General features: G+C 42.8%; 1 protein-coding gene across 1 annotated transcript in view; it reads right to left on the reverse strand.

The window, feature by feature from the left end:
- ctif (CBP80/20-dependent translation initiation factor) overlaps positions 1–15013 on the reverse strand; it is a 60363-nt gene extending 45350 nt beyond the window's left edge. Inside the window, exons 1-4 of the mRNA XM_069673723.1 lie at positions 14884–15013; positions 3784–4026; positions 3409–3480; positions 582–704 (exon numbers count right to left, since the gene is read on the reverse strand). Of these exons, the coding sequence (XP_069529824.1) occupies positions 582–704; positions 3409–3480; positions 3784–3960 (372 nt within the window). The 5' untranslated portion in view covers positions 3961–4026; positions 14884–15013. The remainder of the gene's footprint in view (positions 1–581; positions 705–3408; positions 3481–3783; positions 4027–14883) is intronic.
- Positions 15014–18094: the final 3081 nt, after the last annotated feature.

An 18094-nucleotide genomic window follows, 5' to 3' on the forward strand; every position in this document is an offset into this window, starting at 1 on the left:
AAAACATGAATCGTTCAAAGCAGCAGAGAGTTCCTCAAATTTGTCTTTAGGGGCTTCTCTCTCCCTAGGTGAAACTTGCGCTAGACCCACCACTTGTTGCTGCTTTGCATGTGGTATTGCATTGTGCTTCTAGCTCCGCTGTATTTAAGTACTGCATTGTGTAATTTACAAGTAACATTGTCGACGCCGTCTTGGGTGAAATAGTCCCACATTCCTTGACTAGTTAATACCCACATCTTAAAAAATACACGGATAACGGGGCGTCGGTTTAGCTCAGCGGTTAAATCGGCGACTCATGCACAGAGGCCACAGTCCTCAATGCAGCAGCAGCAAATAAAGGCATAAAAGGCCCAAACAAATAATCTTTAAAAAAATACACAAATAATAATGCTGGTAAAGACTTGATTAGTGGTGACGTGTTTGTGGTCAAAGATGGCGGCAGACTACAATGAGCACAGGGAGACTCACATGATGTATCCACAGTATAAGCCCCTCAAAGTCTCTCCATAATTGTTCCCTTTCATTTCATTCAGAGGTGAGCAGACAAACCAACACAGACACACACGTGTATGCATCTGTACCTTGGCGGGGCCTTTGAACTGGTTGTTTCTTCCTCTGCTGCCGGAGCGGGAGCCGGATCCTGGTCTGGACCCTGAACTGGGTCTGGAGCCTGTACTGCCGTTACTGCTGTGTTCCCACTCGTCCTGTGAAGAGTTAAGAGAGAGAATGAAGAGCAAGAACAAGTTGTCTGTTTGATTAGTGTCTTATTTTCTGTCTTAGTTACTCCCAGTGGGGACACCACATCTAGTCCCAGAGATAAAATTGTAGCACCACATGTTTGTTTCTGTTATAGCTGACTTGTTTGTGATTGGTGTTTCACCAAACACTTTGAGGGAAGACACAACACAAGGGTTGTTATAACTCTACTTTGGCTGCCAGTATACTTTGTGAACATAAATGTTCAAATAAACTCGCTTATTTTCCTGCCCTGAAAAATAATTTGATGTATATATATTAATAATAACATTTCAATTCTAGTCTCTCTCTTCACCTCCCTCAGATTGTGGATCCCTCTGGTCTCTATGAGCCTCTCACCCCTGCTGTTTCTCCCTCACCACTCACTTCCTGTTGAATCATACCACTGAATCTCTGGGGAGCAATAATAGTCACTGCAGACTGAAGAGTCAAACAGAGAAATGTAGCACACACACACACACACACACACACACACACACACTGATGTTTAGCTAACAGACTGATAATTTATTAAGGATTATTCAGTTACCGCCTCACTTCATCCCATGTTTCTCATTAACAACACACTTTGTCTACAGCACTCACAAGCAAGCCGACAAGCTGCGAGTCGCTTAAGGCTTCTGTTACAGTCTCTTCTAATCATACAGTTCAACAGCTGACGGAGAGAGAGGGAGAGAGACTCACCAGAACATAAAGAAATCAGAGCAGAGCAATATAACGCTTGTGATGCTCCATTTACAGGACGATCTACATGAGCGCAGAATGAGACGGGGCAGTAGAATCAGGGCTGTAGTGGAGGGTGGACGTACTCTGTGAAGGCCTGGTCTGCAGACCAGGGACAACACCACCTTGTAAAATGCTCATTAAAAACAACAAACACTTTGTGCTAAAGCTAAGCTGCTGTATGGCTCCTATGATTGTATCAGACTTCAGTAGATGGACATATGACAATATCTGAAATGTGCTGCATCAAACATCAACAACTCAAAAGACCAGGAAGAACAGAGCTAGCTATGAGCACTCAAGTGTCACCTACAAATTTCAGGGGTTTTTGGGTCATTTGTGCTTTTGTAACACGTCCAGCACATCTAGGTTCTTCCTTGCCGTAAGATTGAGTGTATAAGACGCAGTTTTTAAACCTTTTTTTTTTCTTCTAAAAAGTGGGGTGCGTCCTATATACCGGTGTGACCAATATACTAGTAATGCAGAGAGAGGTATATTATTGTGTTACAGTATTTTGCCCAAACGATGGCACTATAATCTTGCTAAAGCTTCGTCACAGACGTGCACCATCATGATCACCAGCGCAGCCGCCACCCTCACAACAATCAACGCTACCGTAGGCTGAGCTCAACTACCGCACTGGTATCTAGCAGGATTGCAAACTCAACACAGATGGTAGGCTGTAATTTGCCAAATGAAAATAAATTGAAATAGTGTTGAAATAACTTGTATACACGTTTTCATACACACTTTTTTTCAGACCAAGTACAAGTAGAAGGACTTATATTTCGCTACTTGCCGATACCGAGTAGGCATAGACCGATTATCGGCCGGGCCGATATTTGGCATTTTGACGCATATCGGCATCGGCCTTTTTTTTTAAAAACCGGGTTATTTTGGCTCTGATGCATATGCTTAAAGGCATTTAAACAAAGTTAAGTGTTGGAGTTTGTATTATTCAAAATTTTGACGCCAATATTTTCACTTTTACTGCAAATGAGTATCGGCTTCAAATATCGGTTATCGGCCTCCTTGACAACTAATAATCGGTATCGGTATCGGCCCTGAAAAAACCATATCGGTCTATCTCTAATACCGAGTACTGATATGAGTACCAGGGCTGTCCCAAATACATTTTTCTGGGCTTCAAATTAAGCTTTGACAGCAATTATTCGATTGAAAACATCACATGATAAAAGCTGTGTCATATCTGCTCGTCTCCTAACGCTCTGTGGTTAAAAGGATTTGATTGAAATACTTGTGCTGTGGGAGCTTTTTTTTACCCCTCCTCTCGACAGTTTAGCAGCGCATACTTTGCAGTCCACCCTCCTTTCATCATCATCGCCGACATGCTCCTACTCCGCCTACCTGCTCAACTAACGGGAGGGTATCGTCAAGCCGTAAAGTGGTATCGGGTGCGGTTGTATCGGCGTAGTTTTACGAGTACTTAAGCTTAAGCTCAGTATCCGCCCGATAACGGTATCGGTATCGGTGCATCCCTAGTTTAAAACATATATTGCCGTACCTTAGTGACATTGTGTGACTTATCTTTAACACAGGGAAACCTAAAACCTTGCATTTGTGTTTTCTGATTTTCTATGTCGTTTAAGGGTCGCTCACATCAATGTTTGTAAACAAACCATTAAAGCCATTTAAGTTTGAGGTGTGATCAACTGAGAAACAATGGTTCACTTAATGCACACAATTAAATTCCCCAATAGTCGCTTTGTTTACTCCCTGTCCAAACACTGATCTACTAATAAGAAGATAAAGCCCTCTTGATGGAAGGGTGTGGTTATCTTTGTCATTACAGTCCTGTGGTAGAATCAGAGCTCCGCTGTGCATAACTAGACCATGAAGGATTATTCATTTCGTTCATCAAAGGTAAAACTTCAAAGCTGTTGAATAGACACACACACACACACTTACTGGCTTGAATGAGCCTCTCCCCCGTGAAGACGTCCAGCTGCCATCTTTCTTGTTGTTACAGTCATCAGTCCACTGCAGAGAAACAGGGGGAGAGGTTGCTATTATTTCTGAAAGGGGGGGTTGTTTACATGTAAACAAACACTAAAGAAGAAGAGCAAAGTAACAAACACACTTTATTCTTTTATAAAAATGTAAAGAACTGCAGTGTTGGTGGATGTACCTCCTCCTTTGTTTAGGTTTACATAAACATTACAGCAGCATGAGCAGCTGTTTTGATGCGGGCTGAAAAGCACAACCCAGACTGCTCTAAATATAGCCCATGCTTTCAACAGATATATGAGAGCATGTCATCCTTTTAAGTAATGAGGCTCTGACCTGCGGCACCTTGCCACTATTGTCCAACTCCAGCTCTCCGTCTGCCTTGTCTCCCAGAAGCCCCTGCACCTGATACTCCAGCACGTAGCTGTCGATGAAGCGCTCCAGCTCCTCTATCTCCTGCGAGCGTGTGCTCCCTGCCTCGGAGGATGCAGACGCCACAGAGGAGTTCTCCATGGCAACCGGCGCTGTGACGGATGGACGGGGAGGAGGGGGGGGAAGGGAGGGAGGGAGGAAAGTGACCTGTGTGGGAAGGAAGAAAGAGATACAGGGGAAGGAGTTAGTTAACACATCAGCATGACTACGAGCTTTTATGCTAGAGGGTTCACTTTCTATGTGAGAATAATATTTAGCTGCAGACGTAAATACTAAAAATAATTACAGGCATTTCTCTCACCTTGGTCCCCCTCAATTTCCCAACACTCAAATAAGGCACATGATCTCTCTGCTGTCAACACACATCCATATGCAATCCTTGCTTCCAGGTAGACTGCCGTGGTGCGGCGCTACGGCAGACCCAGCTTGTGCTTTCACCCAGATTACATCAAATCCATCTTTAGACAAACCTCTGACTCATCTCTGCTAATCCCTCTCCCCAAACTCCCTCTGGTGTCGCCATTCATACACCTCCGCATGTCCATTTCATTCCTTGTTTTTTCCACCTCTTCCCTGCTATCTCTCTCTCGCTCTCCTGTATGTGTGTGATCACCTGACCCCTGGCCAACAGGAGAGCAGCTTCCTTCCTGCCTGCCTGTCTATTGCGACTAAGCTCCTTTACATCATGGCTTGATCACCAGCCATGCAAAGAGGATTTATGGCCCTGGAGCACGCAGAATGGTATCTGCTGAGCCCTGGGGACTCGCCCGGGGGGAGCCCGGTGCGTTTGCAGCCAACAAGTCGGCCGCACACGAGTTTAAACCCTTTGTTTTGGGTTGGGCCACTGGGGTTTCTAATGCCATGGTCATGAGGAGGGCTAAATCCTGCAAACTCTTTAGTCTATTATTTTATACATGAGGTCTTTTACTGGTGTGCTATGTAGACTATAGACAAAAAACAACAAAAACATCACAACTAAGAAAAGAAAAATCTAACTTACTTCTTTAACACAAGAAAAACATCTGTATACACCCTTTGAGAACAATAACATCAAAGAATTACAAACTAGTGCTGAGTTACCAAAAGGGAAACGCTCCGTTAGAAGATCAGACACCAGGGTCAGCTATAGGACAGCCCCCCCTGCTGAGCAAAGACCTGGAACCTGAACCTGAATATTTAAGCACTTCAAAATCTCCTTATGAATCAAAACCCTGCTGCGTTTATTGATCTACAAATAGGACTAATACTTTAATCTCTGCATAGTATGAAGCAGGGTCAACATGGCCTAATCTGACCTACTGTAGTGACACTAGTATAATCTGTCCATACATTGATGCAGCCGCGCTGATTAGCCTTGTTACTGTCAGCAGGCCACAGAGGCTTTAGCGCCCGGACTGGCTGCAACGCTACAACAACAAACAGCACATGTGACGTGAGCTGCTGCATATAATGCACATGTACAAGCATCATACTGTACATGTTTCTGCACACACATACACAGGCATACATGCACTAACTTAAACTTTGCAAAATTGAGTGTGGCTACGTCTCAGTTCATCTTGAAAAAGACTTTCAGTCAGCCTGCTCTCCAGTTTGTCTGGCTGATTACCAGAATGAAATACTACTTCCACACCAGTCTCAACCAGTACAGACTGCCTCCTGGCAAAACTGTTTACACAGGGCAGCCAAAAAACATACCCCCAAATGCTAACACTCAGTATCTTAACAGCTTGACTAAGTCAATCAACTTTTATCACTTGACCATGTCCTGTTATAGTGTGCAGTGTCAGACTTTATGTAACCATACAGTATATTTATACAAGTATTCATATACAATGCAATGCAATTATAAGCAAAAGCCCTGCACAAAATAGCACTAACACCACGCTCTATTGTTACATGTTTTGTATATGTTTTAGTTGTTGCTGCTGTCTCTGTTGTTCTTAAAGGGCCAGTTCGCTGATTTTCAACCTCAGTCCTATCATGCTTTTATGGGAAGCTGATGCCATTATAATGAAATTTCTCTCTGTGCCTTTGGAGGACGTTATCCGCTCTCCAATGGGCCCTGGATAACCTCCACCTGATGACGCATTTTACGTAGTCTGGCAGAGGCCAGGGAGCTCGCTAAACTACACTTCCTCAATCTAGGACGCCCGCCTCCGATGTCATGTCTTGTTCAAAATCGTCAGATTTAAAATGTGAACTGCAGACCTGCAGATTTTTTAGACGATCCACCGGTATATTCTCGTCGTATGTCGGATTCTGAACCGCTCTGAGCCGTCGCCTGCAGTGAAAACAGTAGTATTTCACTCCAGCGTCTCTCGCTGGGCTGTTCCTTTCAGTGGGAGCGGCACAATGCACGCTGGGTGTTGTAGGAATGTAGAATGGGCGAAACCACAAGCTGTTTGTACAACTTTCTCCACAGCTATGGCGCCAATTTGAAATATTATTGCCTCTATCGATTCCAGAGAACACCAGCTTTGACTGACAGTGGGCTTTTTCCCGGCGAATTGCTCCTTTAACTCAGATTCTCTCTTTTTGTGTCGGTATTGTGAAATGTTATCTGTATTGTGAGATGCACAATAAGAAAATAATAAAAATCTTTCCTTACAAAGGAAGCATTTAATTTGATCGTCATAGTGCCATAATGATGATTCACCTCAAAAGGTCAAAGACGCAGCAGTCAGTGGTCGACCTGTTTTGAATTGTGGTTTTTAATATCAAGCTCCATTTACATGTGTGCGGTTGTGGGAGCAGGGATGAAACACAGGAGAGCTCCTTTAATTTTCACACAGTATAAATGAATTCAGAAGCTTTCAATGACAGCAGTCTGGATATCTGAACACAGTGGTGCATATTGGAAGCGCTTGCAGCTCAGTCAGATGTCCTTCTCCTGTCCTTGACATGTAGTATAGAATTACTGCCTGAGGGGAAACTGCTGCCAATGGCTATTGATCCATCCATTAATACAGCTCTCATTTAAATCTCTGTCTTTTGGTCTTAGTATCAATGATCGTGCACAACCAACAATTCAGCAGCAGCATTATGCACACCCAAAATAACATCATCAGTATCCACAGTAAATACTGCTTCTGTGTCTCCATCTCTGCAAACCTGCTCTTTCAAATAAGCTGTGTGGTTGTCAATTTTGCTTCGCTTTGGTGGGTTTCTGTTTCAGCTTACTAACACTTAACATCAGTCTTCATCTGGTGGAGGAGAAACTAGTTTGCTTTCCTATTAACAGAAAATTTCAGTTTCATGTTCCAGAGAGGCACAAATGACCTCGTGAGAGACCACAACGCAAACCACCGTCACCCCTGTAGGACGCCACAGAGAGGCGGATGTTGTGGTTGGGGGAAAAAAAAAAGGATTTCATCTGACCCAGACAGAGAAAAGGCTGCTGGCGGTATTAAGTGTACATGAGAAAAACTAACACAAACAAGAACAGCAGGCTGGTGATACCTCTGATCTTTGACTAAACAGAGAAACAGTCTCAGCACAAACAGCACTGCACAGCATCTCACCAAACTCAAGTCTTGTTTTGCCAATACACTTTAAGACAATGCAATGATATGGTTCCTCACATGACAAGAAGATGCTGATGCAAATGATGAGGGAAAGCAGAAGCATTGATAACAACTGTTCTAACTTAGTAGTGATGATGATGACGCTTCAGCCTTTTTCTTAATGCTGGAACAAAAAGTAGAAATAGACCGATATGTTTTTTTCAGGGCCGATACCAATACCGATTATTAGTAGTCAAGGAGGCCGATAACCGATATTTGGAGCCGATATTCATTTGCAATAAAAGTTAAAATATTGGCATCAAAATTTTGAATAATACAAACTCCAACACTTAACTTTGTTTAAATGCCTTTAAGCATATGTTTATTAAACAAACAAACAAAAAGCGCAGGGAGTTCCCAGGGTCAGCAGCATCTCTTATAAAGTTAACTGAAAATTTAAATAAATAAATAAATAACTTCCTGAAGTTTTATTAAGTAAATAAAACAAAGTTAAATAAAATTAGCAAAGAAATGAACTCTTATCGGCCGTCAGATTTATAAAAAAAAAAAAAAAAAAGGCAGATGCCGATATACGTCAAAATGCCGAATATTGGCGCCGATAATCGGCCCGGCCGATAATCGGTCTATCTCTAACAAAAAGATCCTTGTTTTATTCTGCCATCAATGCAAAACAAAAGACAAAAAAACTGCTCAACAATGTTCACCACTAAGAAGCAGGAACCAGCTGAAATGTTTGTCAGCTTTAAAACCAAACCAAAAAAGTGATTATCAGAAGAGTTACTGGTTAATTTTCTGTCAATCAACTATTCATTTTATTGGCTAATTGCAACGAGTCAGATACAAGTCTGTGAAGGTTCTCAGTGATCCAGCTCGTGGTAATTCTAAGCTTAATCCAAAAGGCAAGTTGTCTTGATGACGTTGAAACGTCTTCAAGAACTTTAAGAACGAGTCAGAAACAATGCTTTAAACATGTTGAGAAGAAAGAAAAAGTCGATCACACAGACAAAAGTCGAGTCTAATAATGAAGCACCGAGTTGCAGTGGTCATCACACTGTGAACATTTCCCTGTGGGACGTTTGCTGGTTGAAGTACTGGCCTTTGTCTGTCTGTCCCACTCTCCTTCCCTTCTCAAGCTACATCTTTCAGTCCCCCCATCCCACATATCCGCCTCCTTCCTGTCTCCACCCCATTACTGCCCCTCCCTCACTTCTACCAGCTGTTCGTACAAAGACCCGCCTGCTGCACTTTTAGCTTCACTGTGGTGCTGTAGCTGAAGAACTGGCACATAAGTGTCAAACACTTGTATGTTCTTGTAAATAGTTAGCCCGAGTCCCATACTGAAGGGCCAGTTTGTTTAAGCTTAACAACCATTGTTTGACCATCTACTAATACGTAACACATTGCTACCAACGTCTTTGAAAGACCCAAGGATATACAGAGGAGGTCACTGACAACAACTAGGTGCTGGAATATATGTGACAGCCAGGGACGCTACTGACTGTTAAAGTCAAAGCAACACGTACTACAGTATAACCAAGCTGGAGACTGTGTCTGAGCCCAGCACCATCCAGGCAGCAGATACTGAACTGGCCAGACAGACACAGTGTGGCACCGGACAGCACACTGTGTCTTTGTTTGAGAGGCCGAGACAAACCCCAATCTATACCATCCATACGTCATGAGGGGATAAATCATTGGAGAACACAGAGTATATTGATTAACAGAAATACGTATGATCAGGATTCATGAGGCAGTCTGATGCATGCATGCAAAGGAAAAATACAAATACTGTCCTTATGTTCCCTTGTATTTTGGAGATACACTATATGCATGGCAAACAGTAGGTAGCCTGCGTTTTAAATACTAATCACATAGTGTCAGACCAAGGTACAGCAAAGCCCAGCACTTGAAACTGCAACACAAAACATTAGAGCAACTCAAACCATTTCGTCCAAGTGTTTAAAGAAACAATGCCCCTACAGTAGACACTTAAAAGTCTCCACATAATTATGGCGTAGTAAAACACAACACAGTCTGCTGTCACTGATAAACTGCCTTTGATGTAGTTACACAACAACCAAAGAGTTAAGAAGCATAATCCAGACAACCCAAACAGAGAGAACATGAGACCCGGTCCCCCCCAGTTGGAGGCCAAGTCAATGTTCTCACCCCATGCAGCTAGAGCTGCTAATGCTGCTAATCTGGTCTACAGACTGGCGGGCTTAGCAAACTCACACTCGGGTTTAAATATAATATGGAGTAATCTATATATGAGAGCAGCGGTTATGGATGCATGAGGGCCTGCTGTGTTAAAAGTTGCCCCATCTAGCATGCTAGGTTCAGCTAGGTTCAGTTCATTGCACATACTGTGCGAGCATCAAACAAACTAAACTGTTGTTTGTCCTTTAGTATTTAGACAGGTTACACAGTGAGCTCTGGTCAGATGGTTTTGTTCCATAGCATGACCAAATACTTGCAATTTTCAGCATCACTTTAGACAGAAGGTGCTCCTAAAATATGTTGGTCAAATGATGCATACCAACCTGCGCACCAGCACACACTGTGCCCATGCAGTCAGTGCTCACGTGCCGAGTCTTCCACAAGCTAAATATAGTAAGGAAGTTGCACAAGAATAGTAGAGAAAGGTAGTTTGATATGGTTAACGATGGTGACAATGCTTTGTTCTCCTCTATGCACTCTTATGGACCTGTCCTGTACTATGAAGCCCCTTTTCCACTGGTCACAAAACCTGCTAACACCCGGCTTTTTTGCTTAGTGAGAAAGGTTACAATCGGCATTCAGACCCGGGTCAAATGACTCTGCAGTAGACCCGGGTTATTATCGCCTCGGCTTCTAGCACGATGCTATGCTCCATCGGTTACTTCTGCAACTCCTTGTCATCTCAGCTACAAATTCCGCCCGTCTCCGTCCGAGCAGCGCTCCAACATCGTTCCAAATTTATCGGCGCCATGTTTTATAAACAGACTGAATGAGTAAAAGATACAATAAAGACCTAACCACCGTAACATCTTCACTGTTTACTAACCCTGTTTCGTGCGCGTTTGTGACGTCAGACAATAACGCAGCAGAAAAGAGACCGACAGGAGTATACTCCACTGGCAATGGGAAAAGAGACAATCGGCATCTATAAGCGGGTCTTCCCGGGTCTGAAAAACCTACGTCAACGCGGTAATTTCAGTTGGAAAGGGGTATAAGTAAAGCAGTACATATGTTTATGTGTTTGAGGACTGTTGCTTTGACATTTTTCGAGTTTGATCGTTTCAAAATGTAGCCTACTCTCTCTCTTAAATTGTCCACCCCAGCTCTACTCCTGCACAAAGCCTCAGGAAATCCAAACTATAATTGAACTGTTGAACTCATGTGGTGATAGACAGGATACTGGAAGCCTCTCCTGTTCAGCATGTATAATAACAAACTGAACACATCCACAAAGTCAATGAAATACATGAAAAACACACATAAAACCTAATCTGCAGGGAGAGCAATGATAGCCATAAACTCCAAAGGACGTCAACAGCAAGTTGTAACGAGCACTAGGTCAATCCCTGCACTAAAACAAGGAGATGTGTTTTTATAGGGTTAAATTTACAAACCAACTTCAAAGGAGTCGGCTGTAGCGCCTCCTTCTCATTCACTGTAACAAGCTGTTGTGAGTAACTGTGTTTACTCATACAGTGTGAGCTGAATGGCCTGAATCTAGAGGCCCAGAACAGTAGAAGATAGCCTACTCATGCCACAGAGGGGGTCCAAGAGCATGTGCATGAATACTTAAAACAATAGCCCTATTGTGCCCCTATGCCCCTGTAGTGACCTAATGGGAGCGGATTGGGCATTCACAGTATTGTGGAACTGTCGGGGACAATAGCCCAACAATGCTTTTCTGTCCGCACACACACAAATACAGAAATCCTTGCGCAAAAGTGAGTGTGTGTGAAAAGCTCACATGCTCAACATGTATGGAGTGCAGGTAGAAGTTGTGAGGCCTCAAAGCAGAACAAAGGTGAAAAGAGAGGCACCAAAGGTCAGTGTGCTGCAGAGCTGTGGTGGCCATTATTGTTGGTTAGGGATGAACGCATGGGATGATGACAAAACAAGTAGTTGTGTGAACAAAAGGAAGGCCAGAGAAAGTCCTGGAATAGCTTTGCTTCCACAAAATAGAGGCCATGTCATTTGCTAGAGAACATATCTTATTTCCCCTGCCTTTTGCCACCTCCTGATATCCTTCCTCTCACAGAGCTCCTGTATGTTTTTCTCAATCACGACTCCCTCTCCTCATTTTCTCGTTTCCCACTCACTCATCCATACGCTTCAGGCACCGTAATGCGTAGCAGTTCCCACTGAAATGAGGCTACATTTCTGCTGTGCAGGCTGAGTCAGGCTGTTCCAGTTTCTCTGCAGGCTACTCCCACTCTCTCCATAACATGAAGCTGTATACGAGCCTCCTCCACATTCAAACAATGCATGCATTGCGTATTACTTGGTATGCGACACCAAAAGAATTAACCCATTTCTTAGACGTGATGTATAAGAGGTAAAAGCTACATGCTGCTACTGAAATGAACCCTGCTTTTCCTGCTAATATGGGATCATTCTTTTACTTCCTGCCCTTGTTTGCCCTCTGAGGGCGGAGATAATAAACTTTATAATCACATCAATCACTCATGTGCTGGGCCTGCAGATCACCTCCTAAATGAAGCTGTATTTCAAGCCAAGCTTAAACACCAGCAATGCTCATTTTCTATAACAGTAACAAGGCCATGAGAGTTTTAGGATTCCATTGCCTGATTGGTTACTTTCAAGATAAAATTGGACGCTTGCTGCGATGCAATCAAGATAATAAGGGTGCACTTATTGATCAACCACTACTAGCCATTTCAGAGATAAGATGACAGATTAGATCCATTTAATGGAAGAGAAGCATTCACAAAATGCTACTCTAATTTCGCTTGCCACCTCTGCAATGATGTGATTTCAATCATCAAGCACACACCAATGAGTAATTATAGGGTTTGGATGAAATGTATGTGCGTATTAGTCCCATATGCCGTGCAGCCCCAAGAGCAATCTATATTAATCATTAGAAAGTCGGGATAAAGTGCTGTCTCTGAAAGAAGGTTCTGAATGTGAGACAGAGGATTATATTGTTTTTGCTTAGCATATTTCCTCACTGTAACGATACATCATGCCACTGTTATATCATGCAACATAATGCAACATTAGGGTCAATTACTGGAAGTATAGTGTGATAGATCCGTCAGTTAATTTATTACAGTCTCACAAACAAGCTAATGGCTATTAAGCTCTCTCACAATACGATTTTGATTAGTTGTTTCTAACAAAGTTACATGTTTGCATACGCTTTAAAGGAGCAGTTCGCCCCTGGAAAAAAGCCACTGTCAGTCAAAGCTGGTGTTCTCTGTCTCTTGAAAGAGGCGAAACTATTTGAAATTGGCGCCATAGCTGTGGAGAAAGTTCTACAAACAGCTCGTGGTTTCGCCCATTCTACATTCCTGCAACACCCAGCATGCATTGCGCCCCTACCTCTGAAAGGAACGGCCCAGCGAGAGACGCTGGAGTGAAATACAACTGTTTTCTTGGGGTCTGCAGTCTACATTTGACGATTTTGAACAAGACATGACATCAGAGGCGGCCGTCCAAGACTGAGGAAGTGTAATTTAGCAAGCTACCTGGCTACCTTTTCCAGGGCCCATTGGAGAAGCGAATAGCATCCCCCAAAAGCACAGAGCCAAATTGCTTTTTTTCTCTACCATAATAGCACGATAGGACTGAGGTTGAAAATCAGCCAACTGTCCCTTTAAGACCTACCCTTTAAGTTCCTGCAAACGTAGGACTATCTTTGCACCTTATTGGCAACAAACATGCCATTGCATGTAACGTTTAACTGACTTTGGCCAAGGTTTTCTGGGCCCATGTCAAATCAAAAAAGGGTGGTGACATTTTATAAACAAAAATAGAATTTTAATAAATCTACACAAGCTTTCCTGTGCCATGCTCACAAAAGTGACTTCTGCAGTCTTGGCAGACTTTATATGACAGCCACACCAAGTTAAATAGCACAATGAATACAGGGTACAGGATGAAGAAGACACTGGCTGAACCTGACTTGCAACTAGGCAGACTGATGAATTAGCATATGCCTCAAGATGAGGCACCACCGAAATATCAGCAACTTTGGAAAGGATCACACAGAGTAAAAAAGGTATCCTTCATTCAGGAACACATTGACTTCTCAAGGGGGCGGCTAAATTTGATTACACTCACACTCACACATTCTCCACTAAATAAGCTGTCTGAGTTAAGTCGCAATAGCGTGGCATATCCTGTCTTATAGAAGTCAGGAGGGTCTCTGTTGTGTGTCTTGTGGTGGCACGCAAACATTCCTTAACCTCAGTAAAGTCACTCTGATCCAATCAGACTGTGAACAGCAAGAATCCCGGGAATGTTATGAGCAAACTTGACTTCAATATAAGTTAAAAACAACAGTCAGGACTCCGACAAGACAAAGCATTAAGTTTTGGAAGTTTGTAAGCTTAGAAAATCTATGTAATTGTATTGATTTTAAGCGGCCTTGGCCAGTTAATTCCAACACACATTCAACATGGCTTAGATTTGTATGTATGTAGTCAGACTACCAAACCAACTGTTTGTATCTGCTTCAGACTTATAATGGGGTGACAGATCTTGTGTCAAATATGAGTCCAAGGTATGTTATTGATTTCCCTCTGTCCTGCCACAGACCAACAGCAGCTGTGATCCAGTCTTTGTTGTTGGGTCAACAGCTGACAAGCTGCTGATCTGCAGCAAGCTCAGCTCCTTTTCAGGGCACACTGACATCCTGTAACATTTTGAATGGCTATTCCTGTATTTCCTGTCCTGATAGTATCACATTATATTATTGAAACCAATCTGATCACAAAGGAGGCCCTAACAACTGACCCGTTATCATTCAATCACAACCTCAGCTGTAGTTTTTCTTTCTGTTGCACTCCCAAAACCACGCCCATGCTGTCTGGGATGCTAGCATTGTATGTATCCGTTAGCCAATGGGTGCATGTTTACAGGTATTTACGGTTACCTCATGAACGCCCCATACCGACCCTGTCAAAGTAACAAAGCCACATCTGGAGGCGCCTCCACACCCTCGCGTGTCCGCCCGCTTATCACCGGTAACAATGGTGACGCAAGCTTTGCGGCTAACAATTCGGCTAACGTTAGCTAGCTCTTGAGTACAACAGTAAACAACAGTCCCTACTTTACGAATTAAACCCAACCCCAGACAACTGTGCCTGTATCAACAGGTCTGCCAGTTGAGGACAAAGCAAAACCAGGTCACTCACAGCGCCAACGTCGTCTAACTGAAACTGTTATGGTTACCACAGCAATAGCATACAACCGACAGACCCCTTCACCGGTTGATAATGGGATACATCCTTACCCGAAGTGAGCTTGTGACTCCTGGGGAACCTGGGTTCACCTCCCGGGATCAAATCCGCCGTGTCATGGGTGTGTTTTTCCACACGAAAAGTGGGGGAGAGGATTAGGTATCTTGTGGCGGCTAACTCCGACGTCCCAGGCAGAGGAAAAAGGGAATGCAGGAATGTGACGTTCGGTCCGGTTTGCTGGCCGCGTTGACACGTGCACTCACAAGTGAAGCATTGTGGGAAACGTGGTTCAATATCAATGTAAGTATTGCATGGGAAGACAGTTGAGTAATAACTGGTTTTACTTGTCACAACATCCACTATCGTTGCCTCACTACTTGCTGGGCGGACAGTTTTGATACAGCAACACGTGTGAAGAACTTAAATTAGCTATATAAATGAAAGAAAGCATGAAAACAACATTATATCTACTTTTATTTAATTTGGAAAGGGAAAAGACTTGATTTAAATTCTTTTGATTTTATTTATCATAAATCTTAGCTCAATCAAAAATCTAACATGTTTTAATTGAAAAGCCTTAATTAAGGTGCATCACCAAAAACTGAATATTTTTCTCTTTTTTTTTATCTGCAAAATTTTTGGACTATTTTTTATTTTATTTTTGGCCATAGCCTAAAGTCTTGACATATATTTTTTAAAACTAAATATATAAAACCTGAGGAGAATATCCAAGTTGGCAGCCACTTATGTAACAAAAAAGACAACATTTGGCAAAAAACTACTTTCCTTTATTTGTAACTTCTTTGCAGTGCTTAAAATAGGTCCTCCTTGGCAGAGGGTTTGTTGTTTCATTCATAATTTTCAACCTATAATCCTGGCCCAGTGCCTCTCACAGAATTACACACTTACACATCTAAACCAGGGAATACTAACAATTATGATTAAAATGAAGCCCACAGAGTCTTGTTACACCCCCAAACAAACACACACGACTGTAGACAGCAGTATAAACCTGCTGAAGAATCTTTAAAATGTCATACTGACCCCTTGTGGATGATGAGAAAAGCGCAGTTGGAGTACCACACTCTCTTTTCAAATGTTAGTGCGTATGTGTATATATTATGAATATGCATACTACAGGGATTTATCAATGTCTTGTTTCAATATGTCAGACAGCTGGCAGATATAGCTCATACAGACTGACTGACAGATAGGCCTGCATATAAACATGGCACCTTGTCAGTTAAACACACATAAAACAGTTAAATATAAACAGATGAACTAAAATCTGGATTAAAAGGCAGGTAAATACGTCTAAGTGACAGACAGCCGAGTGAAAAAAACATCCCTCCCGGCTCCAGATGGCTACAGAATATGTCCACCAACACAGTCAGAGGCTAATTAACTAGCATGGTGTGATGGAGACTCCAGCAGGTTACTACACCCCCCACCCCCATCTTCATCCTATTCTCAGTCTCCCTCTACTCTCAACCACCCCGCCCTGTTTTATGTCTATCCTTAGTCGTCCCATAATTACTTTGTTGTCCTCTCCACATCAGCCGCAGCACTGAGCCAGTCCCTCCATTCCCCTCCCATACTGCTGTGCACATGCTTCCATTCCCGACACGTCTTCTCATGTGAACTCACCTTTAGTTTTTATTCTTTTGGTACGTATCTGTTCTTTTAAATCTGCACTTAAGTTAGCTTCCACAGTAAAATGAACTTCTGTCTCAGGCATGTTTTCTCTGTTTGAAATCGATGAGGCTGTGGAGCTGCAATGATTTCAGACTTGTGCGAAACTGAGGTGTAAAAAGTTGAGAGTGAAAGTAATTTGCATTGTTGCCAAGGAAACTGTGTATATACTTTCAATGTGCTAAAAATGTCAACAGTTGTTTCAGTGCAGGTAAAACTTTGTCGCTTTTCTTAGCATATTGTGTTTTTAATGAGATTAAATAAGTAATGGAAATTATATTTTCTAATGTATTTGGACAGCTATTTAGGCCTCAAGCAGACCTATTTAATTGGCAGATTGTTTGCCCAATGCGGCGCTTTAATTACCCCAATTGTGCCCCTTTATTTTTTATTTTTAAAAAAATTTAAACATGAAAAAAGGATAAAAAATCTTCCCATAACCGATTTGACCTCTCACACTCTTGACACAGCCATACAGAGCTAACATCAGTTCATTCCTCAGTACATTGTTTATAATGAAATAAGTAATTCATTTATCAGTTGGCCATTTAGCCCATTTATTTGTTTCGGACAAAGAGGGCCTTTCTGTGTGGAGTTTGCACGGCCTTCCCCGTTTGCATGCTTGGTTTCCATACGGATCCACGCATCCACGCCCAAAGACATGCTCATTAGGTTCACAGGTTACTCTAATGATCGTAGGTGTGAGTGTGAGAGGTTGTCTGTCTCTTATACCCCTTTCCCACTGAAATTAAGGCGCTAACGCGGGGGAAGACCTGCTTATTGGTGCTGATTGTCTCTTTTCTCATTGCCAGTGGAGTATACTCCTGTCGGTCTCTTTTCTGCTGTGTCACTGTCTGACGTCACAAACACGCCCCAAACAGGGTTAGTAAACAGTGAAGATGTTACGGTGGTTAGGTCTTTATTGTATCAATTACTCATTCAGTCTGTGTATCAAACTCAGCGCCGACAAATTTGGAACGATGTTCGAGCGCTGCTTGGACAGAGACAGAATTTGTAGCTGAGATGACAAGGAGTCGCAGAAGTTACCGAGGAGCATAGCATCACGCCGGAAAGGGGGCGGAGATTAGCGTGCCGATCGGAGCCGAGGCAATAATTACCCGGGTCTACTGCAGTCATTTGACCCGGGTCTGAATGCCGATTGTAGCCTTTCCCACTAAGCAAAAAAGCCGAGTGTTAGCAGGTTTTTTGACCAGTGGGAAAGCGGCTTTAGTGTCAGCCCTGTGATTGACATTCAGTCAGTCCAGGGTGTTCCCCGCCTCTCGCCCAATGAGAGCTGGGATAGGCTCCAGCCCCCCACGACCCTGAATAAGCAGTAGGTAGGTATTTAGGAGAGACAAAGTGAATAAAGAGAGGTTTAATGCAGCATTGTGTTTAATAAAACAACAGCCTGCTTCTCTTTGTAGTCTAAATATGTCTACCGTTAACACATTTGAATTCCTAGCTTTGAAGGTCTAACAGGAAGAAAATAAATGTGTAAATGTTGGGCTCTTTGTCCCATCACTTGTTTTCAAATCTGTCCCTTTTAAAAAAGGTAATTGGCTTTGCCTGGCC

Source organism: Semicossyphus pulcher, unplaced genomic scaffold (assembly GCF_022749685.1).
Source record: "Semicossyphus pulcher isolate SPU_LCO1_2020_fin unplaced genomic scaffold, fSemPul1.0.p SCAF_22, whole genome shotgun sequence".
NCBI classification, from domain to species: Eukaryota; Metazoa; Chordata; class Actinopteri; order Labriformes; family Labridae; genus Semicossyphus; species Semicossyphus pulcher.